This window comes from Giraffa tippelskirchi, chromosome 2 (genome assembly GCF_054371585.1).
Source record: "Giraffa tippelskirchi isolate mGirTip1 chromosome 2, T2T-mGirTip1v1.2.pri, whole genome shotgun sequence".
Taxonomy (NCBI): domain Eukaryota; kingdom Metazoa; phylum Chordata; class Mammalia; order Artiodactyla; family Giraffidae; genus Giraffa; species Giraffa tippelskirchi.
Window position 1 is genome coordinate 114,416,599 of NC_137276.1, and position 23,960 is coordinate 114,440,558.

The window sequence follows — 23,960 nt, forward strand, 5'->3', positions numbered from 1 at the left end:
AGTGATAGAAAATATCCAATCTGAACAACAAACAGAAAACAGACTGAAAATGTATTGATACAGGCCTCATGGACCTTTCAGACTAACAAAAAAAAAGAAATCTAACTTTCATATCACTGGAGTCTCAGAAGGAGAGAAAACAGGATAGGGTTGAAAAAGTACTCAAAAGAAATAATGGCTGAAAACTTTCTAAATTTAGCAAGACTGCAATTCAAAAAGCTAGATTATTCCAAAGTGAAAGTGAAAGACGCTCAGTTGTGTCTGACTCTTTGCGACCTATATAGTCCATGGAATTCTCCAGGTCAGAAAGCTGGAGTGGGCAAGCCTTTCTCTTCTCTAGGGATCTTCCCAACCCAGGGATTGAACCCAGGTCTCCTGCATTGCAGGCGAATTCTTTACAAACTGAGCTATCAGGGAAGCCAGATTCTTCCAAACAAGAATCTAAACACCTTCATGCCAAGGCACATCATAATTAAACTTCTTAAAACAAATAAACAAAAAAATCTTGAAAGCAGCCAGAGAAAAATGATACCTTACCTACAGGGAAAAAACAATACCAATGACAGCACATTTCTCATCAGAAACCACTGAGGCCTGAAGTGGCACACTATTTTTCAAGAGCTAAAAGTAAAGAACGCTCCATCCAGAATGTTATATCCTAAAAATATCCTTCTAGAGTGAAGGACTGAGACATTCTTAGAGGAAAAAAAGAGCTAACAGAATTTGTCACCAACAGATCTACCCTAAAAGAATGGCTAAAGGAAGTCCTACAAACTGAAAGGAAAGGAATTCCCTGGCAGTCCAGTGGTTAGAACTCAGTGCTTTCACTGCTGAGCCCAGGGTTCAATCCCTGGTGGGGGAACTACAATTTCAAAAGCCATGCCAAAAAAAAAAATAAAGCCTGAAAGGAAGTGATAAAAGGAATTATAATCATGGAACATTGTACATAGGAAGAACATGGTAAATAAAAACATAGGTAAACATATTTTGCTGTTTAAGCAAAAATGGTTAACACTGTTTGATGTAACTCTAAATATAACAAGAGGAAATATTTAAGACCATTATAAGTGAGGGAGGGTAAAAGAATGCACAAGTCCAACTCAGACATACTGTGGTTCAGTCCCAGTTCACTGCAACAAAGCAAAAATCACAATAAAATGAGTGACACAAATATTCTGGTTTCTCAGTACATATAAAGTTATGTTTACACTATCTTTCAGTCTATTAAGTGTGCAACAGCATTATGTCTAAAAAATGCATACACTTTAATTAAAAGTATTTTGTTGGTAAAAAACCCTAACCATCAACTGAACTTTCTGCAAGTCAGAGTCTCATAATCTTTTGCCATACTAACATCAAAGATCACTGGTCACTGTAACAAGTATAGTAATAATGTAAAAGTCTAAAATATTTTGAGAATCACCAAAACATGTCCCAGAAACAAGAAGTATGCAAATGTTATCGGAAAAATGATGCCAGTAGACTTGCTCAATGGAGCATTGCTACAAGCCTTCAATTTGTAAAAAACAAAGTTTCTGTGAAGCACAATAAAACAAGGTATGCCTGTAAGAGAAGGTAAGATTTTATACTTTACTTGAACTAGTAAAACAATGACACAAGTAGACTGCAATATGTACCTATAATGTAATACCGAGAGCAACCACTAAAAAAGCTATGCAAAGAGATATACTCAAAAACATTATAGGTAATTCAAAAAGAATTCTAAAAAATGTTCACATAAACCCAGTAAGACTAGAAAAAGAAAAGAGAAAAATGAAAAATAGAACAGAAATCAAAAATATAAAATGGCAAAAATAAATTCTAATAGATCAATAATTACATTAAATATAAACTACATAAATATACCAATTAAAAGACAAAGATTGGCAGAAAAGATGAAAAAAAGCCCAACTATAAGCTGCCTAAAAAACACTCACTTCAATTATGATGTTCAGGCAGACTGAAAGTAAAAGAATGAAAAAAGATCTATCGTGCAAATATTAATCAAAGTAAATCATTACCATTATCAGATACAACAGTCTTCAGGGCAAAGAAAATGACCAAAGACAGAAATGGTCACTGTAACAATAAACGGGAAAATCCACCAATAAGATACAGGAAACCTCAATGTGTGCACCATAAAAGAGAGCTACAAAACACATCAAACTAAAACCTGACAGAACTAAAAAGAGAAATGGACAAACCCAAAATTATGGCAGAGACATCAACACCTTTCTCTCAATATTGACAGAAAAACTAGACAGAAAATCAGCAAAGATAGAGAAGAATTCAGCATAGAAAACCAATAGGATGGAGCAGGACACATTCTTTCCAAGGGCCCATGTATCAAGATAGACCATACCTTGGGCCATAAAACAAATCTCAGCAAATTTAAAAGAACTAAAATCATGTACAATGTGTCCTCCAAACACAAGGGAATGAAAATAGAAATTGGTAATATATATACAATAAGAAAATCTCCATTCATTGGAAGGATTGATGTTGAAGCTGAAGCTCCAATACTCTGGCCACCTGATTCAAAGAGCCAACTCGTTAGAAAAGACCCTGATTCTGGGAAAGACTGAAGGCAGGAGGAGAAGGGGACGACAGAGGATGAGATGGTTGGATGGCATCACCAACTCAAAGGACATGAGTTTGAGCAAACTACGGGAGGTGGTAAACAACAGGAAAGCCTAGAGTGCTGCAGTCCGTGGGGTCACAAAGAATCGGACATGACTGAGTGACTGAACAACAAAGGAAATCTCCAAATACTTGGATACTAACCAATCTATGTCTACATAAACCATGATTTAAAGAGGAAGTCTCCCGGGAAATCGAAAAATGCACTGAACCAAAAGGAAATGAAACTACAACTCATCAAGAGTTGTGGATTACAACTAAAGCAGTGCTGAAAGGAAAGTTCAGAGCACTGAATGCATATATTATAAAAGATGAAAAGTCTCAGTCAATTATCTAAGCACCCATCCTGAAGAACCTGGAAAGAGAAGAGCAAAATAAATGTAAAGCAAACAGAGGAAGGAAATAAAGAGCAGACACCAGGGAAATGAAAAATCCATAAAATACAGCTGGTTCCTTGAAAAGGTCAATAAAATTGACAAACGTCTAGCATAACTGATGAGTTCAAGGTTTGGAAGTGGATCAAGGAAAAAGACGGGTCCTTGAGATGGTGACAGCACACTCCACCTTTGTTTTGGTAGCACTTTGACAGGGTGCATGGGAGGGAAATCCCTCACCACAGGAGGCCTTTCTACTATCTCCAAAGGGGGAACAGGGTCTAGGGACTCCCAGACATCCAGCATCGCATCCAGGGAACTCAGTGTCCACATCATGTTTCTCAGCAACCGGGCTGGCAGCACCTGCGGGAGCTCTGTCACAGCCCCCGAGTTTGTTTAAGCAAAGATGAGCAGAGAAGTGTGTGGCTTCACAGGGTATTCAAAGCAGGCAGCGTCTGAATGGCTAAAAATATGCATATTGGGGCTACATTTAAAGTAACTGAGTGTATAAGTAAAAGGTTGTTGCTGAGCCAAGAAAGATGCTGCGATTCTTGGCCTCCAGAGGAGAGGAATCAATCCGGGGCCAGTGACAAGCCTTGATCACTCAGCGCTCTTGTGTAATAAAGCTTTATTAAAGTATAGAAGAGATAGAGAAAGCTTCTGACATAGACATCAGAAGGGGGCAGAAAGAGTGCCCCCTGCTAGCCTTTAGCAGTACATTATATACCTATCAGCAAGCTGTTAATTAGAGAAAGGAGATGTCTCAAAACTCAGAGTGGCACCAGGCCCCTCACCCACAACATGTATTTTGAGATACATTGGCACCAGGTGAGTCATCCTGGGCCATAAAACGGTTGACATGAATCTTGAAGAAAGGCAGGTTTCCAAGTAAATACATAATTTCATTAACATAGATTAGGAGAATGATGTATGAGTAAAACGTATTGGTTTGCTGAGCCCTTATTGGTTCTGAGTCTTAAGTGGAAACTGAAAGTTCTTAAGTGGAACTTGAAGACAGAGTCTAGGGTAAATACACCAGGTGTCATCATGGCAACACAGAATTTAAAAAGAAACCACCTTTTAATTCTGTACAGAGAAGGAAAAAAATCTGACACTTGTAGTTTGTTTCTTCCTGCCACTTAAAAAAGAAATTAAAAAAAAATGTCTAACACTTGCAGCCCATTTCCTCCATTTGGAGACCCCTGGCTTTCCTGCCTGTTACCCTTTCATTAAGAACAGAGTTTGGTGCCGGCAGGCTTTGAGGCTTCGAACTAACGTCTCGGCTGGTTATGAAGAAGAAAACCACAGAGGGACCAATATGCAGGGCCACTTTAACTCATTTACGTAACAAAGACTGACAACAACAGCAACAACAAAGCGAGGACACAAATGGCCAATTTCAGGGCACAGCACTAGACCCAGCAGGATAATAGAGGAGTAACAGTACACACTTCAATGTGACAACAACAACAACAGATGAAATAGACCAATTCTTTGAAAACAAAAAGGACTACAACTCACCAACATAAAATAAATAATTTAAATAGTGATATAACTATTAAGGAAACTGAATTTGTAATTTTAAAACAAAAGAATATACAGGCCAGGATGGTTTTACTAGAGAATCCTATAAACATTCAAAAAAGAATCAACACTAACTCAGACATAAATGGTTGCAATATTTTCTTAGATATAAGAAATAAAAGCAAACATAAACAAATGGGATCTAATTGGCTAAAAAGCTTTGGTACACTAAAAGAAACCATTAACAGAATGAAAAAACAACCTATCGACTGCAAATATTTGCAAATAATGAGAAAATATTTGCAAATAATGAGACCAACAAGGGATTGATTTTCAGACTATACAAAGAGCTCATCCAACTCAATATAAAGAAAATGAACAATCCAATGGAAAAATGGGCAGAAGACCTAAATAAACATTTCTCCAAAGCAGACTAACAGATGGCCAACAGGCACATGCAAAGATGCTCAGCATCACTGATGATCAGGAAAATGCAAATCAGAACCACAATGAAATACCACCTCACGCTGGTCAGAATGGCCACCATCAAAAAGTCTACCGAGAACAAATGCTGGAGAGGGCTCAGGGAACCCTGCTACACTGCTGGCGGGAATGTAAATTGGTGCAGCCACTACAGAGAAGAGTTCCTTAAAAACTAAAAATAAGCTGCCATATGATCCGGCTATACCACTCCTGAGTATAGATCCAGAAAAGACAAAAAAGCTCTAATTTGAAAAGATACACCCTAATATTCATGGAAACATTAAGTACAATAGCCACGACATGGAAGCAACCCAAGTGTCCATCAACAGGCAACTGGATTGAGAAGATGTGGTATAGGGACCTCCCTGGTGGTCCAGTGGTTAAGACTTTGTGCTTCTAATGTAGGGGGTGTGGGTTCCATCTCTGGTTTGGAAACTAAGATCCCCCATCCCTCGTGGTGTAGCTAAAAAATAAAATGAAGGTCCACAGAAGTGGTGCATCACTGACCCAAGATGACATTAAAAAAAAAGATGAGGTATATATGTACAGTAGAATATTCCTCAGCCATAAAAAGAATGAAATATTGCCCTTTGCAGTAACATAGAGAATATTATACTTAGTGAAGTTAAAGACAGATATTATGTGATATCACTTGTATGTGGAACCTAAAAAATAATACAAATGAATCTATATACAAAACAGAAGCAGACTCACAAACATAAAAAGCAAACTTATAAGTACCAAAGGGGAAAGGTGGGGGGAAGGGATAAATTAAGAGTATGGGATTAACAGATACAAACTTCTATACAAAAAATAGATAAGCAACAAGGATTTACCATACAGCACAGGGAATTATATTTAATATCTTATAATAGCCCAGAAGGGAAAATAATCTGCAAAAAGTATGTAAATGAATCCCTTTGCTAGATGCCTGAAACTAACACAACATTGTAAATGAACTATAATTCAATAATTAATAAAAAAATCAAACCCAGTTAGAAAACGGGTCTACATTATGAAAAGGCATTTCACTTAAAAGAATATACAAATGACAAATAAGAATGTGAAGATATGTTTAAGATAATTAACCAATAATTAGGGAAATGTAAATAAAGCCATCATGACGTATCACTACACATCTATCAGAAAAGGCTAAAATAAAAAGTAATGACAAGAACAAACGCTGACCAGGATGCACAGAAACTAGATCACTCATACACTGCTGGAAGAAATATAAAATGGAACAGTGAATCTAGAAAATAGCTTTACAGTTTCTCAAAAAAACTAAACACGCAACCACCAGATGACTCAGCAACTGAACTTCCAGGCATTTACCCAGAAAAATGAAGACTTATGTTCACACAAAACCCTGTACATGAATATCTATAGTAGCTTTATTTGTAACAGCCAAAAACTGAAAAGAGCCCAGATGTTCTTCAACAGGTGACTGGTTAAACAAATTATACATGCAGATCAAGAAACACTACTCGGCAATAAAAAGGAGTGAACCGTTGATACTGCAATAAGCTGGATGGATCTCCAGAGAATTATGCTGTGTGAAAATGCCAATCCCTAAAGATTCTACACTGCATGATTCTATTTACAGAACAGTCTTGAAACAGATGAAAAGATTAGTAGTTTCCAGGGGACAGGGAGGGGTGGGGACAGGGAAAAAGAGTATTCGGGGGCACAGGAGAGATACTTCTGCTGATAGAAGTGATCTGTATCAGCAGTTATGGCAACCTCAACATCCTGGTTACCTTAGACCATTTTGCAGCGGGGACAGGGAAATTTTCTATTTTTCTTAAACTTGGCTATGAATCTATAAAGATCTCAAAAGGACAATGACTCTGTAAGTTTACTCTGCACATCCCAAACTGAAAGGATTACTGAAGGATGGGCTTCACAGAAGTCATACCTAGAGGGAGGGGAGCAGGTGAGACATGAGGTGTGTGTCCTGTTGTCTCCAGTCTGGGGATACATGTGTGTGGGTGATGCAAAAACAACCAAGCACCACAATGGGCAATTATCATTCCCTGTAGGTGACAAGAATCCAACTTAGGAAGAGTTTCTACTAAGTTCCTCCTGTGGAAGACGGGATGTGAATTTCACAGCCTCTCTCAGAGCTGAGTGCCTTCCTGTACAAACGTTCTCCCCTTGGAGCATGAGGTTGGATGGCTTATCACAGCAGCAAGTCTCTTAACACAACAGGCACATAGCCATGGATTTAGTAGAAAACGTGCTGACTTTATTGATTAATTTGTTTTTACGATCTGTGGGATTTTTTCCTTTCTTTGCTTGAAGTTGGATGACATACACATTGCATGTCATGTATGTTTTACATGTCAAGTGCACAGTGCCTAACAGCTACAAAAAGGCTTACCAGGAGCAGAAAACTAGCCAGGTTACAGAGTAATTAATGGAGGGGTATAAGATACATTGTTAGGTTGCACATGATAATTAAAGGTGAACTAAATAGTTATGTCCACTTTAATGGGATTGATGTTGTTTTATTACAGTGGATGTCACTTTGCTCAAAATTACAAAGAAATTTTCTGCATACAACTTATGATCATTACATTCACCTGATGAGGGTTTCTTCAGAATGAGTTAAGTTGTAGGGTGGGGGAAAGACCATATTCTAAAACAGAAAATCTAAAATAGATATACGCTACTAATGCACTTTTTTGGGGGGGGGTGTATTGCATGGCATGCAGGATATATTAGTTCCCTGCAGTGGAAGCTCAGAGTTTTAACCACTCAACTGCCAAGGGAGTCCCTGTATTTTTAATTTTGCATGATAAATGTTGAGTGAAATAAGAGGAAAGGATCAAATAATAGAAATCAGTCTTGGGCAAAAGTCAGTCATTGAGGAACACAGATGAATTCACATCAGGAAAAAAATGGCCTCCACTGAAACAGCTAACACAAAGCCAGGGGAGTAACTCCAGGGAGAAACCTCATTTGGAATGTACTGACTCGTTTTCATACTCATTTCAAGCAACCTACAATTTCCTGGAGCACGGGAGGCTGGCAGCACGTGCTACAGTATGGTTGTAGGGACAATGACAGCCAGTGACAGGGCACTGGGCACTGGGCCAAGAAGGGGCGCTAAGAGCACCGCACATCTAACAGCTGGCCTCCAGCCTTCAGAGACGGTCATGCTGGGTAGACCAGATGCTCTCTGCCTTCCTAGTTTCTCCTACAAGCACTGGTTCTGCTTTTAAGTTTCCCAAAGATCTGAAAGGAAGCACAGGTGGAAGATGGTCTTGACTGCAGTATTTGCTCCATGTACTTCACTTCCTGGGACAGTGGGGTCATCTGAGGATGGTTTCTAGCCTCTGATACCAACAACTGAGATAAGAAAGCCTGAAGATCCAGAGGACGCACCCCTGTTGCAGATGCAGATTCAAAACCTACACCTGTGACCATGGAGGAGATCTGGGGAGGCAAGGCCTGTGAGGGCCGAATGTGAAGGGAAGCTCAGGAGGGTCGGCTGTGAAATGCCCAGGGTCTGACCCCAAGGGGAGCCAGGTCACCTGAGGTGGGGGCTGACAGAGGCCACAGGAGAACTGGGGAAGTGAGAGGATGCAGATAAAAGTCACGAGCAGCTCTGACCAGAAGCTTAGGTAGGATGGAAAGCAGAGCCGGGGCAGTGAGGGGAGGGGGTGGTATGGCTGCCAACAGACAAGAAGTGACCACAAGAAAAGGGGATGACTAGTGATGCCCGTCCCTGAGACTTGAGAGATGAGGTCTGAGCAGAATGCAGGGCTTAGTCTCAGCTGGGGAGAGAGGCAGCAGGAAAGGGCTGAGGTGAGGTGTGGAGGTAGACACAGGTGGAGAAAGCGGCGAGAGCAGGGAGGCTCCACAGTGCAGCACCTTCCTCCTCCAGTCATCTGGCGTAGGGGAGCCTGGGGCTTAAGGAGATCACAGGGAAGGTTTACAACAACCGATGCAGAGGAAAAGCAGGAGGGCCTGGAGAGGGGGAGGGTGGCTGGGCACCAGCGAGCTCCCGGCCAGAGGCAAAGGCCACCCGTCTACAGGGTCTCAGTGGGAGAAGAGCTCCGTCCACATGGCAGCAGGCAGGGCCGGGGTCACAGGGTGAGGGCAGCTGAGGAGGGACAGGGGAAGGCAGGGCTGCGGGCGGCACAGCTGGAGACGGAGCAGCTCACCTCCTGAACAGGAGGGGCCGCAGGGGCACAGGACACCCGTCTGTGAGCAGCTGGGGATATAAGAGGTAAGGGGGGCAGGTAAGGGGGCCTGGAAGTGGGGGCAGAAGAGAAGGTTGGGAGGGGACTGGTGATGACATCAAGGAATCGAGAAGCCAAAGCTGTTGAGTGACTCCTTCGTGGGGACCCTGCGGTTGCCCAGGGTGGCAAGGGGCTGGGGTGGAGAGCAGGACCCCAGGATAGGGGACCTTGGGGCGGGGGTTAAGCAACAGCCGCAAGGACACCAGGGAACAGCAACGGGGAGGAGCTAGGAAGGCATGGAACATCAGATGACACGTTCTTCAAACAAAGCTCCGGTTTACTGGGTGGGAGGAACTGAGCGGCAAAACCCCTGGCCCCTGGCGGAGCGCTGGCTGAGGCAAGGTGGCCAGTGTGGCGGCGGGAGAGCGGTGAGCTGCAGGCGGCAGGGAGAGAGAGACACACACACACACACACACACAAGGCGGCCCGGCTGAGGGCAGGTGCTAGGCTTTGCCTGAGCCACCTGACAGCAGAGAGGACCGGGACACTGTGAGTTCACGTCCAAGCAGGCCCCCAGCGCTGCTCAAGGCAGGGAAGGCTCTGGACTGTGTGGACGAGCTCGTGTGGATCTGGCCCACTGCAGGTCTGAGGTGTGGACCCAGGGTCCTCAGCAGGTGAGTAAGCCTAGCCAGCAACCCAGCATCAAAACCACAAGTTCTTAGGTGATTTCTACTTGATTAACAGTCTTTTTTTAAATAAAGAAAAGAAATTATTCTCCTGAAGTAGAAAATGACCCAGAAAAGGAAGCTGGTGGCTGGTGAGGTAGATAGAAATGAAGAGAACTAAATAAAAAACAACTATCCTTAACCAGGAAACAGTTAGGATCCTTTAAGGAGTAGAATGTTAAATCTGATTGAGGTATTTGAAAGGAAAAAATCATTTAAAGAAATAAAGGCAGGTTGTTTGTCAAAAAGTTTTAGAGAACACTCCAATTAGGGTAATAAAAACGGAAAAGCTGAACTGTTATTTTTGTATCTGAGGATTCACACAGTGTGCCTTTTCAAACCATAAGTTTGAAGCAAGCATTGAGTACATAATAGTATCTGCAACTTTAGAGATTACGCAGATCTATGAAAGCACCCCTCCCAAATGGGAACGGTTTTCAGCATTAGCACCCACTTCCCAATTCTGCCTTAAGAGTTAGATTTTGACTCGTATCAAACATTCAATGTTTGTGGAGAACACGCCCTTAGAGCTGTGCGATCCAGGGGGTCATCGCTGATCAAAAGATTATAAGGAGGAGACAGATTTCTGTATGGGAAAGAAAAATAGAGTAAGAACTTGACTACCTTTGAGAATGAGTTCAAATGCCAGCCTGGCTGCCCTCAGCTCTGGGACCTTGAGCAGACACCTAGCCTCTTAGTTTCCTCACCTGTAAGTGGGTCCCAGTGTTTACCTCACCCTGTCCTAATGAGGACAGAAAGTACTTTGTGTAGATTATTCTAATATCACACTTTATCTAGAGATTAAGATTATAATTCAGGCTGACATACTCACGGGCTTCCTTAATAAGAAAAGATTTCCTGATACAAGGGAAACAGAGTAACAGGTCAATACCAGAAGAATCTTATTCAAGGATATTTACCTGAAAGGTACTTTAGTCACATCAGTGCTAGAAATGACACTGTTCTTGGGAAATGTAACTTGGGAAAATTTACTTTATTACTAAATAATACATATAAGAAGAAAAACAGAGAGGGTCACTTTTAACTTATAATGTTTTTTATTGTTGTGAATATTTATTGAACTTGTTTATGTAATAACAAACTTTAATATCAATTTTACCAATAAAGTTTTATTGATGTTTAGACTCGGAAGGTCTCTATGGATTTTAATACTAAAAAGACAATCCAAAATAAGGACTTCATTCTTATAAAGGTATGTGACAGGTATAGTATCCTAGTTTACTTATGTATTTATGACAGAATTACTCATGGTGCTAATTTAAGGGAAGTGGGGAAATAGCAATCGTCACCAAATAACTGACTTTCATTTCCCCTCCAAAGTATTGTCATGGTCAAGGTGGTTCTGAAGGTGAATGTTAGTCTTCAAAATACCAAATACTTCTATCAGGTTCACAAAGACAGTAAGAACTAAGATTAAATGCAAGTATATTGTGTTTGAAAAATAAGAAAAATTTCACTCTTACTATGAACACCAGGGATTCTGATCTGTACACATCCATGGCGGGGCCCATGCCCTTTCCACAGATCTGCTGCAGCTTCCACACTGGAGAAGAGACATCTAAGTTTGTCATCTACTTCAGTAAGATTACTAACCGGAACAAATTAAGTTCAAACTGAACTGCAGCTGACATTTTTTTGGAGACTAGGAGGCGCGACTGCAGTAGATGTCTGCCTAACATTCAGGCTCCTCTGTCCGTGGAATTTTCCAGGAAAGAATACTGGGGTGGGTTGTCATTTCCTAACTCAGAGGATCTTCCCAACCCAGGAAGCGAACCTGCATCTCCTTTGTTTCCTGCACTGGCAAGCAGATTCTTTACCACTGAGCCACCTGGGAAGCCAGAAACACAGGCTGAAGACAATCAGAGCCAGACATTACCTGCCTGTAACTGGTCCAAGGCAGGCACTTGACCTAACTTGGCCCAATCACATAGGAAGGAAGGACTTTATTTCATAAAAAATCCTCTTTTCTGTGTATGTAAACAAAGAAGGGTACCCAGATTACAAACAGTAGCCTTTTATGACTCAGGAAATGAGGGAAGAGGATAACACAGTCAGAGGAGAGAGATGCTAAGAATTTAGGTCCTTGCTAACATGATTGTGCTTCTCAATCAAGCAGCCCTGAAACCTCATCTATAGCTATTTGCAAAAACACATTTTCATATCATCCATGCCACCTGCAATTGGAAACCTACTTGATAAAATGACCAAAAGAGCTAACTATTTACATCTATTGAACAGAAATTTTCTTTTAAGCATAACTTAAAAAAAATTTTTTTTTAATTTTTGGTCAGGTAGAGTCAATTTATAAACAGAAGGTGGTTAAGTAAACATGGATATAAAACCAGGAGAGTACATTCAACAAATACATATTTAATAACTACCAACTGCTAGGTATTTTAGTATTTGGTGAGCACAGATTCAGGTCACCTGGTGTCTGTCCCTTTGGTGGGGAGAGGTCTGCCTGGGTGCCCCAGCGCAGGGCGCCAGGCTCCCTGAAGCGCCTGTTGGGCACACCAAGGCCTGCCTCTGGGCTCTCAGCTCCAGGCTGGCCAGCTGCCATCTAACTGCCATGTTCTCTCTGCGTTCAACTGGGCAGGGGTCAAGTGCTGCCACCCGAGAAGCACAGCAAAGCTGCCTGTGCAGTCCTCAGTTCCAAGGTACTGGCAGCTGATTTCAGATATGACTTCTTGAGGGAAGTCCATTTACAAAAAGAATGCCTGAGTAACCTCTTTAGGGGACGTCTTAATTCGAGTTGCATTTATATCACATACAATGTAAAAAACTGGTAGACTTCTACCATAAAGAAAAGAATTAAACTAATCTTTGAATTGGCTTTTCTGTTCACCCTGGCCTTCTGTTTCATGTTCTATAGAGGAGAGGGAAACAGACCACCTACCTAGTGGAATCAAAGCAAAGGCTCATTCAGTGTTCCCTGCAGGCTATCCAGGGACTGGTCACAGCGTGGAGGACAGAAAGTCATGCAAGCAATCCATTGCTTTCAAAGAGTCTGTGGTCTGGTCTCAAAAGAGATGAGCTTTGTCACCATTGAGAGTTGACTGAATTGCAAAATGGATCTGCCAAGTCCCCACAGACAGCAAAGACGAGTGTTTATTTTATGAGGATGGCTGTCATAACCCACGGAAGCAAGTGAACCAGAGAAACTACTGTAATGAAGTGAGCACATCGCACATAATAATGTTGTATATTACAACAAAGAGGGGGGAGACATAATAATGCTGTATATTACAACAAAGAAGGGAGAGATGCTCTGTTTTTAAGTCCTCAGTCTCTTTTCTGGAAGATTAAAAATTCATATTTAAAAATGATAAACCTCCCTCTAAAATACATCCTCTCTCAACTTCCCTGGAGTCAAGTGGTTAAGAATCCACCCGCCAACGCAGGGGACAATGGTTTGATCCTTGGTCCAGGAAGATCTCACATGCCATGGAGCAACTAAGCCTGTGTGCCCCAACTAAGACCCAACAAAGCCAAATAAATAAATAAAGTTAGCTAATAAAATAAAATAATACTCTCATCCATAAATTATTAGTACTTTGTAAATGGTGTTCTTCCCTCCATATCTAAATATTAGCCACTTTTTAAGACTTCTTACATGCCCAAAACCTAGCACATAAGAGAAACAGAAAGAGTTATAAGGCCAAGGTCACTAAGTGTCATCACATAAGTAGGTACCATTCTGAGAGCAGGGTTGCATCTGGCTGTGGCAGAGCAACCAAGTGTGATTCTTCCAGGTATCACATCTGTCATTATCAGGGATTTGTTTATTGGCCAAATTTCTCTCAGTGCAAACTTATTTTTGTTTAGAAAGCCCACTGGGGATTACCAAGGGAGACAATTTGTAGAGACCGAGTCCTTTGACTTATGTGTTGTGCTGAAGTCCACTATCCTCTACATCTGTCTTTCTTGACCCATCTTTCAAATGATAGTACCCTGCATATCACTTTAGATTTTGATTCACAGTCACAGCTAAAGAGAAGCAAAAGTATTCTTCAAACACACAGAACTCAGTCCATTACCAAGATGAGACTGGCAGGGAAAGCTGTGACATCCAAAGACAAGTGTTACAGGATGCATAGGAATCGAAGGTTTTCCCTCAAACTATTTTCACTGGCGAGTATTCTAATGGTTATTAGAAGTGGGAAAAAAAATCTATTACATCAGTCTGAGCAATTTCTAGAGGATGGTTTAAGAGAAAAGGAAAAAAACAAAGAAACTTCGGCTTCCTTCTTATTCCAAAAAATATTCAGAGCAAAGATTATCTTCTAGGCAAATGGGGAAAACAAGAGTCTGTGGAATAGCAATGGGTAATCAGCTGGATTTGGGACATAGGACAGGCTACCCCTAGGCCATCCACATGGAAGAAGTAGGTAGGAAGTTGAAAACAAAGGTATTTAGCTTGAAGGACTGATGTGGCTAGAAATATTTAGGAGACTCCAGAGAAAGGCAAGTAACAGGCAAGGATTGGAATGCCTTATAATTCAAATGACCCTGAAAAATTCTCATAAACTTTTGATTTCTCAAAGACCAATGTTTTCAAAATTCCATGGCCTGGAGGCACCACACAGAATAGTGCCCTGATATGCAGTTGTGGTCTTTAGACCAACAGCACCTAAATAGCCAGGAAGCTGGGCAGGTGCAGAAGTGAATATGCAAAAACAGAATTTGCATCTTTATCACACCAGTGGGCTGTGGCACGTGCAGTTGAGAACCACGGTGGTGGTGTTCCCCAAATTCTGGTCTTTGTTCACCAATTTTCCATGGTGACAAAAATACAAACATTTAAAATGACAAATTCATCCACTTTAGGGAAATGCCCTTTATTCTGAGGTCACATGCTTCCTTTGTTGACATTTTTTTATATGCCTTAACAAAATACAGTAATGGCAATTAAGTGATCTCCCTAACAGCAAGTTATCTCATACTTCACTGGAACCAAGGTGAATTTGAAGACATATGTCCTGTGCCTAGAATATTCTGCTTACTCCACTTTGCCTAAATTTCTCCTTGAATCATATTTTGACTACTATGTATTGGTTTCCTATGGCTGCTATAACAAAATACCACAAACTGGATCGCTTATTTTGTAGTCTCATAGTTCTAGGTCAGAAGTCCAAAGTCACGTTGTCAGTCAGCCTCTCTGAGGACTCCAGGGAAGGGCTTCCTCCTTGCCTCTTCCTTCTAGCCACCTAGCTTCTGGTGGCTGCTGGCCACTCTTGGTGGTCCTGGGGTTGTAGTTACATTACTTCAATCTCAGTCTGTCTTCATACCACATTCCTTCCTGCGTGAGTCCACATCCAAATTCCTCTCATCTTACAAGGATTCCAACGCATGAGAGCTCAGCCTAACCTGACATGACCTCATCTGAACCTGATTACCCCTGTAAAGACCCTGTTTCCACATAAGGTCACATTCACAGGGTGCCTGGGCTTAGGATCTGAACATACCTTTTGGGGGATACAATTCAACCCACAGCAGCATACAATCATGCATTTTAAAAACAAAATATCCTGATAATTCTCAAAATTATATGGTAAATGCTGTAATACTTTCACACTAAAGCACAAAATAAAAATATTAAGAGTATACTGTAATAAAGCTAGTACAGGACCAACAATTTGTGTTCTTGCTTCATAAATTGTCACGGTAGAATGCATAAATTACAGTGTGTATAGAGATTTGGCTTAGATTTTTTTCCTCACTCTCAAACTGCCTCAGCCCTTAAATCTTTTTGTTTTTTTTAAATTTCTAGCATCTTCTATACCACTTACACTTTTTAGCTCCTTTCTGAACATCACTGCTTGATAATAATATTTGATTTGTTAGTTTTTGTCTCACAAATCTTGGTATCAGAAATTACCCAAAGCCAATCTGTGATCAGCCAATCGAGCTCCTTGGGAAGTCCCAGACCACACCAACTGGCCAGGCCTTTAAGAATGCTGTGAATCTAACAGTATTTGTGAAGCACTGTTTCAGTTTAGGGATAATCAACAGGAGCTCTCAGTCAGAAACCTGTATGTTTGAGATTTCAATGTTGTATTGTAATATTACATAAACTATTACATAAGGTATGGTATTCATGTGGTTGGTGCTTCTGGAGCAGCAAAATGTTGAACACTAGTCACTGGAAGGTGAAATGCTGCCTTAGTAAGCTAAAAGGCACGCAGACAAAGCTCATGAACGCATACTCATTAACAGTATACTGGTAAGCAATAGTTCTTCATTTTTCATCATATCCCTGTCAAACTACAGAGATTCCTTTTCCAGAAGAGAGAAAGTGAGTGGAGTTTAAAGATTAGGCAAACATTCCTTTACCATCTACCTAACAGGCAAACGTCTGGAAGGAGGGAAACTGTTTTCCACCTGGGAAACAACGCTGTGCGAATCTACCAATGATAATGAAGGTGATAGCTTGGTCTGGGGTGGCTTTCATTTCGGGTTAGCACTGTAAAGTGCCACACCTGCTCTTGCTAAAGCTGATTTTCTATGTGTTTCACTTAATTTCCTCTATTAGAGGGAAGGACTACAATTAGTTAGTAAAAAGTAAAAACACATTTGGAAGATACCATGAAATAAGAGTACTAAAGGTCAAAGCCTGATGAACAGAATTTGATCAGTTGACCTGTGATGCTCAATGAGCTGTCTGAAATGGAGACACCATATTTTATCAAGGTTATCATCTCATACAAAATATGGTGTCTCCACTTCAGAGGAAATGGCAACCCCCTACAGTATTCTTGCCTGGAGAATCCCATGGACAGAGGAGCCTGGAGGGCTACAGTCCATGGGGTCACAAAGAGTCGGACACGACTGAAACGACTTAGCACGCATGTTTCACATGACACTGCTGAAACATAAAAGCTCCAACTTCCAGTCCTCCTCCTAACTCATAACCCCACCTGGTTTCTTACTTGGACTTGCCACTACTCCCATGTGCTCCTTCTCCAGGTCATAGAGGAAAAAAAAGTCTGGGGAAAGGAGCACTTGAAAATAAAGAAAAAGCAAAAGCATAACCAACACTTGCTGGAGAAGTGGATTTTTTTTTTTTTTTAGAAAATCTGTCTATGGTTCTCTACAGAGAGGCAGACCATGTGGATGTGCCAAGTGCAGTAGCATCAGAAGCTCTGACAACACTGATCCTTACAAGCCAGGGGTGTCCTTTCGGACTTTCTAAACCTTCTAGGAATAGCTGTCCTGCTCCCAGCGTTACCAAGAACAGGGCAGGTACCAGGCATAGGAGTGGCTGAAGGTGGAGCAAATGACTGGGTGGTTGAGGACTCAACCACAGTCCTCTTACAGGCATCCTGGATCCCTCAGGGCCTGGGCACTTGTAGACCAGTTAATGCCTCTGTGCCCCAGGTCTGAGTCAGGTTTCTTTTTAACATAACTTCAGAGACCACATTCCTTCAGGACTCCAGCCTGGGTTTTTTTTTTTTTTTTAACATTCATTAGTATCATAGGTGGATTAACACGGTATCCCCCAATGGACTGTAAGCTTGCCAAGACCAGAGCAGTGCAGGACGGTACCTTGCAGTGTTGGAAACCACACCAGCCCATAAAGCCGACCCACACCTATCTGTTGACAGAAAGGGGCAGCATGCCAGGGCACATGGAAGAAGACATGACAGATTTGACTAGAGATAATGGTTTTGAACTCGAGCTCCTCCCTGGGGCTGTAAAATCCAATTCAGACTTATTCTGAGAATGCACACATCTGAGAGTGACTCCAGCCTGGTAAACACTAGTAAACCTTGACACAAAGCGGAGATGTACTCTATTGTTTATTTTTACCACGCAGGACAAAAACACACAGATTATGAATTAGGAAGGCTTTCGTTTATAAAAAAAAATTTCTGCTGGGTGCCTTCGGGTGTGAGTGCTACAGAATAAACAAAGATCAAGCAGAATAGGCTCTGCTTCCGAGGTGTTTGTAGTCTTGCAAAAACACATTTATAAACAGCCATCATGCAGCCTGAAAGGTCTCCGAAGGAAGAAATGCGTATCCATAAGACCTCGTAATTTCAGTGCAAAGGAAGGAATTTCAAGCAAAGAAAGGTCCAAGTGGAAGAGCCGAAGAACACACTCAACTGCAGGCGTCGCCCCAAGTCCTTCACATCCCTCGCTGGGGACAATATCGCAGTCTCTAATGGGCTTCCCTAAACCCTGAACTATAATATCAGACCAAGAAACGGAAACCCTACAGGCAAGTACGCGGAGAAGCAGCAAGCAGACCCTCGGAGAGGCAGATCACAGAGCCGGGCGACCCTCGAGCCGCCGCGCCCCAGCACTCGGATCCGGGTCCCCGCACCCCGCCCGCCCGCGCCCCCGGCCCCGGCCCGCGCCCCCCGCTTCGTACCGTAGGTCTCGGACATGGCCGTCTGCGACATCTTGGGAGCGGCTCCGCCTCTCGCGGGGCGCCGCTGCGGCTCCTCCGGGCCGGCGGCAGGGAGGCCGGGGAGTCGGCTGCGCCTCGGTAGGGAACGCGAGGGGCAGGGGAGCGGAGAAGGGAGGGGCCCGCGGTCCCCACGGCAACTGCCGGTCCCCCAGCGGCTGCGGCCCCGCCGGACTGCCGGCTCCGCGCAGGCGCACGGCCCCACCCCGCCGGTCTGGACGCGGAGGGGAGGGAAGGGGCGGAGGCCCGGGGCGCGCGCGCGCGCGCGCGGGGCGGCTAGAGCGGGTCTGGCCGAGGGGCGCAGCAGAGCCGGGGGCGGGGGCGCGCGGGGAGGGCGGGGCTGGGAGCGGGGAGGGCGGGGCTGGGAGCGGGGAGGGCGGGGCTGGGAGCGGGGAGGGCGGGGCTGGGAGCGGGGAGGGCGGGGCTGGGAGCGGGGAGGGCGGGGCTGGGCGGAGGGGCGCGGAGGACCCAGCTGTGGCTGCAAGGGTGGGGAAGCGCTGGCGGTCCGCAGGCCCGGGGGGTGATCGGGAGGGGCTGGGGGTGTCCGAGGCTGAGCCGGCAGGGTCCGCTCCCTCACAGAGGAGGCTGAGTGCCCGCACTGGAGAGGAAGGCCGCCCTTTGCGCCGCCTCCGCAAAGACTTGGTCGTCGTCATCTGGGGCACTCGGGCAAGGAAGGATTTCTCTGAGCTGTAATGATCAACCCGGGTTGAGGTGAATGTGTAATTAGGAGGCTGTGGCCTCAGGTGTCCAGCAGGAGGCGCGCTGCCGGCTGGGAGGCAGGCTGACCTGCCGGGGACGGAGCTTTCACTCCTAACCTGCGGGGCCCTCGCTGGTGGGGCTGAGCTGGCTTCTGGGGAAAGCTGACAAAATCTCAGGATGTACCTGTTCCTAAGAGTCCCTAGAAAACTGTAGTCGTCGCCCCTCTGCACTCCACTTTAGGGGAATGTGGCCTTTGGACAGGAAGCATCTCTCGGCCCTCAGCCGCGGGTGCATTTTCTACGGGTAGGAGTCGTTGGTTGAATATTTTGATGTAAGGAGCACAGCTGAATTCAGAATCCCCTTTGATGGCAATGTAGCAATAAACAGGAAGAGAGTTTTGGATGGGATTTTGCTCCATTGGAGCATGATCAGGACCACGTGGTATCACATAAGACTCAAACTTGTTCAAAAGACACAGTAGAATACTGAAGGTATGCCCTGGGTAAGCTCCCAAGTGACTTGGATGGTGGAGGCAATGCCAGAAAATACATTGTATTCAAGTCCCTTTGAGTCTGTCCTCCAAATTGGCATCAGTCCTTCCCTATGGTCATTCCTCACCTCCCCAGAGGCTATCTGGCTCTACATGATTCCTCTCTCTGATTTTCCTGGAAAATAGATACTCTGCTTCTACATCACAGAGGAGCCCTTCCCCCACCCCCTCCCCTCTCTGCAATGTGGTAGGAACTGTAATTCTCTAGGATTATTTTGTAATATCCCTGGTTCAGTGGCTGGAACACATTGTTGGTTTCGTCAGGTTAGGTTTGATCTACACTCCTGGGTATAGTAGTCTAACTCTGATTAGAGCTATTTCAGAAGAAAGATAGTGATCCCATTCTTTACATATAAGTGTTCTTGTCAGGAACTTCTGTGGATGATAAGAAAGAAATCAATGAGTTATTGAAACTGGGCCTGATGAATTGTGAAACCTGGACAGGGTGATAGAAATAAAAATTAAATGACTGTTTCAAAACTGAGAGCAGTTTTCCTTAGAAGAGAATACTTAGATGGGCCTTCAGGAAAGTCTGTTTGTTTTGGAAAAACCACCTGGAGAAGCCATTTTTGTTTTAGTTTTCAAATATAAAGCCAAATATCACAACAGGAAGGGTAAATACTCAAGAATTGAGGTTTGAAAGAGCCAGGCTTAATTGAATAATAGTGTGAAAGGTGATTTGCATCTCAGCAACTTTTGAAACTTCGAGAGAAAATACGTTTCTCCTAAGTGTTCTTGGAGACTGCTTTGATTCTGAGGTACTGATGATTGTGTGTAAGGAAACTTACCACAAAATTAATTTGTGTTTTCTTCAGCTAGTTTCTCCTTTCTCCTCAAGGAAGGCTTCCATAAGCCAAGGCACACTGGAGATACTTCTGAGGGAAATGAAGGGAGAAGGATTTCTTCCAAAATAGATACTGCCTCCTCCTCAGGTCAGTGGGCACTTTCCTTTTTGCTCCCTGGCATGCCTCACATTTAACAAGCAATTAGAGGCTTTGGAAACTTCCAGGCTCCCAAAAAGTCCTGTTCCCCAGAACTGGCAGAAGCCCACATGGGTGGGACAGATGGGCTCCTAGGCATAGGGTCAGACCTGGAACAGTGGCCTAGTCCCTTGGAGGGGGCCTTAGAAAGATCTAGGGATGAGAATCTTGCATGACCCTGACATTTTGGGGAGCAGTGACACTGGGAACAAAAGGACATGGCATCTTGGCAGTGCCAGGCTTGGCGGAAGGCACTGGTCACAGTCTGTGTCACAGTGACTTTACTTGGTAACTGCATGTGAAGAATAGGAGCCAACTTGTGTTTGAGTATTTGGGGACTCAGAAGTATCTGGATGATACTGTGAGAAGGTGCCAAGTTCTGCACAGGTTGGTGAGGCTTGAAAAGGTGCCTTAGTTAAACACTCAGGCTGGTGACACCTGTGACATATAACTCATATTTTTAAGGTGGAGGAGATCGCAGAAGCTGCTGGACTGGTTTGCCTTCTAGGGCCAAACAGAACTACCTCTGTAATGGGGTATGTGTGGTGTCAGGGGGTATTCAGTCAGCATGGGCTACGTTAGCTGTAGTAACAAAGATGCCCCAACATGTCTTTGAAGGCTGTCTCTCTCTCAGACTGCCTGCCCCACTCCCTCGTCCTGGCAGAGACTCAGCTCCACATGGGGTTGGTAGACCCAGGCTGACCTAAGGCTCAGCTGTGCATGTACTCCCACCATCTCTGGGGCAGAAGAAGGACATGGCGCCACATGATTAGCTTGTGAGGACCAACTGGGAGCTGATAGAATCACTTTCATTGACATTTTACAGGCCAAAGCAAGTGATGTGGTTACAGCTCAGGCAGAGAGCACAATGTCATTAGTGCTCCAGAAGCAGAGAAGACGATTGTGGAGAGACGCTTCCCTCCCCTCCCCTCCCACCTCCATTCCTGGGAGCTCTCACCTGTGCAGGCAGCTCTTTCTGCTTTTATTTTGAACAATTGCACTTAAGTGTAACTGGCTTTTAAAGTACACACTTCAATAATTTTTGTTATCTGTTTATACCTGTTGTCATTGCTACTTGGATGTCCCTGCTTCCAAGCCTTTAAGGTGGACAGAGGCATTGTTTAATGATTCTGTTTCATCTGCTTTTTGCTTATTAGGAATAAGCACTTGTAAGATTATGTTCGTGATTGTTTTAGGGTCTTTAGTGGTTGTTTAATGGTTGTTTTAGGTATGTTAATGGTTGTTTTAGGTCTTGTGGCTTCCCTGGTGGCTCAGATGATGAAGAATCTGCCCGCAACACGGGAGACCTGGGTTCAATCCCTGGGTTGGAAAGATCCCCTGGAGAAGGGAATGGCTACCCACTCCAGTATTCTTGCCTGGAGAATCCCATAGACAGAGGATCTTGGTGGGCTACAGTCCGTGGGATCACCAAGAGTCAGGCATGACTGAGCAACAATCACTTCACTTCACTTGGGGCTTCACTGGTGGCTTGGTGTTAAAGCGTCCGCCTGCCAATACAGGAGACGCAGGTTCAGGCCCTGGTCTGGGAGAATCCCACATGCCGAGGAGCAGCTGGGCCTGTGTGCCACAACTATTGAGCTTGTGCTCTAGAGCTCGGGAGCCACAACTAACGAGGCCAGAGCACCCTAAAGCCCTTGCTCTGCAACAAGAGAGGCAGCCGCAATGAGAAGCCCTCACACTGCTACTGAGAGTAGCCCCTGCTTGCTGCAACTAGAGAAGAAGCCCGTGTAGCAACGAAGACCCAGCACGGCCAAAAATAAAATAAACAAAAAATTTTCTAAAAAGAACAATTTTATATTAAATTCTTTACCTCATCACTGTCCACCTTCCATTCCCAGAAGCTCACCCCTAGCTTCCCCACCCACTGTGCTATGCATCTTCTATTCTCACATTTCTTATACACCCCACATATGTTGTTGCTATTTTTGCTTTAAGCAGCCAGTTTACTCTCTTTTTAAATCTGTGATAAAGTTACTCTCATGAAATTGACCATCTCAACCATCTGATTGAAGAGTACAGTTCAGAGTCATTCAGGCCCTCTGTGACTGTGGGGGATTGGTCTCAGCAGCCCCTGTGGATACCCAAGTCCATGGATACCAAGTCCTTTGGATAAAATGATGTGATGCAGTTGGTCCTCTGTTTCTGTGGTTCCACAGCCACAGATTCAACCAACCACAGAGGAAAATTTCAATCAGTGGTTGGTGGAATCTGTGGATGCGAAACCCATGCATATGGAGGGTCCACTGTATATTTATTGAAAAAATCCATATATAAGTAGACCCATTCAGTTCAAACCCGCAGTGTTCAAGGGTCACCTCTATTTACAGCGTTCAGCCATCACACTCTCCGTTCACAAAATTCTTTCCATCGTTCAAAAATGTAACTGTACCCATTAAACACTGACTCCCATTCCCCTCACCCTCTACCCCAGACAACGACCATTCCATTTCCCTGTCTACAAATTTGACTGCATCATGTGAATGCAATCACACATTTGTCCTTTTGTAACTTGGCTTGTTTCACTGGGCATCATGTCTTCCAGGCTCACCCATGTTGTAGCACATGTCAGAACCTCCTTCCTATATATTCCACTGTATGTTTTACCACATTTTCCAGCAAATTCCTTGTTCAACAATAAGAGCAAGCATTTCATACTGAGCTGATAGGTAGCGTATCTAGGATTCCCCAGTCCCTAGTGTGAATGCAGATCTCCACTGCTGTGATTCCCCTTTTGCCTTCAGGACTTTCCCAGCGGATCTTGAAGCACAGATCTGCTGGTGATGAATTCTTTAGCTTACGTATATCTAAAACAGTCTTTATTTCATCTCTGTTTTTTTTTTATAAATTTATTTATTTTAGTTGGGTGTTTTTGAATATTTTTGATAAATTTTGATTTCTAAATTAATGTGTTTTTCCCCCTATTAAAATGTTCTCTGGCTTATGTTGTCTCTGGTCAGAAGTCTGCTGTCACTCTTATCTTTATACCTTTGTAGGCAAGGTGTCTTTTATCTCTGCCAGTACTTACGATTTTATCTTCATTGCTGGTTTAAGCAGTTTGATTATGATGTGCTCCAACATGCTTTGGTGTGGTTTTCTTCATGGCTTTTGTCCTCCAGTTTCATTAAACTTCTTTAGGTATGTGTGTGTATGAGTTTCTAGTTTTTATCAGATTTGGAAGTTTTTCAGCCAGTATTTCTTCAGATATTCTTTCTGCCCCTCCCCTTCTTCTGCATTAATGACTTAGATCACACATATATTTGAATTTGTTTCAGTTAATGGCTACTGTGTTCCTTTCTGGCCAGTCTTTCTTTCTGTGTTTCATTTTGGATAATTTTATTGCCCT

At 43.5% G+C, this 23,960-nt stretch overlaps 1 protein-coding gene across 2 annotated transcripts in view; it reads right to left on the reverse strand.

Annotated features, from left to right (window-relative positions):
* Positions 1–18,543, reverse strand: part of RAB4A (RAB4A, member RAS oncogene family) — a 42,967-nt gene extending 24,424 nt beyond the window's left edge. For both annotated transcript variants that reach the window (XR_014076811.1, XM_081570324.1), the window contains exon 1: positions 18,332–18,543. Coding sequence is in view for 1 of the 2 variants with exons in the window: in XM_081570324.1 (XP_081426450.1) it covers positions 18,332–18,362 (31 nt within the window). In the remaining variant the exon portion in view is untranslated. The remainder of the gene's footprint in view (positions 1–18,331) is intronic.
* Positions 18,544–23,960: the final 5,417 nt, after the last annotated feature.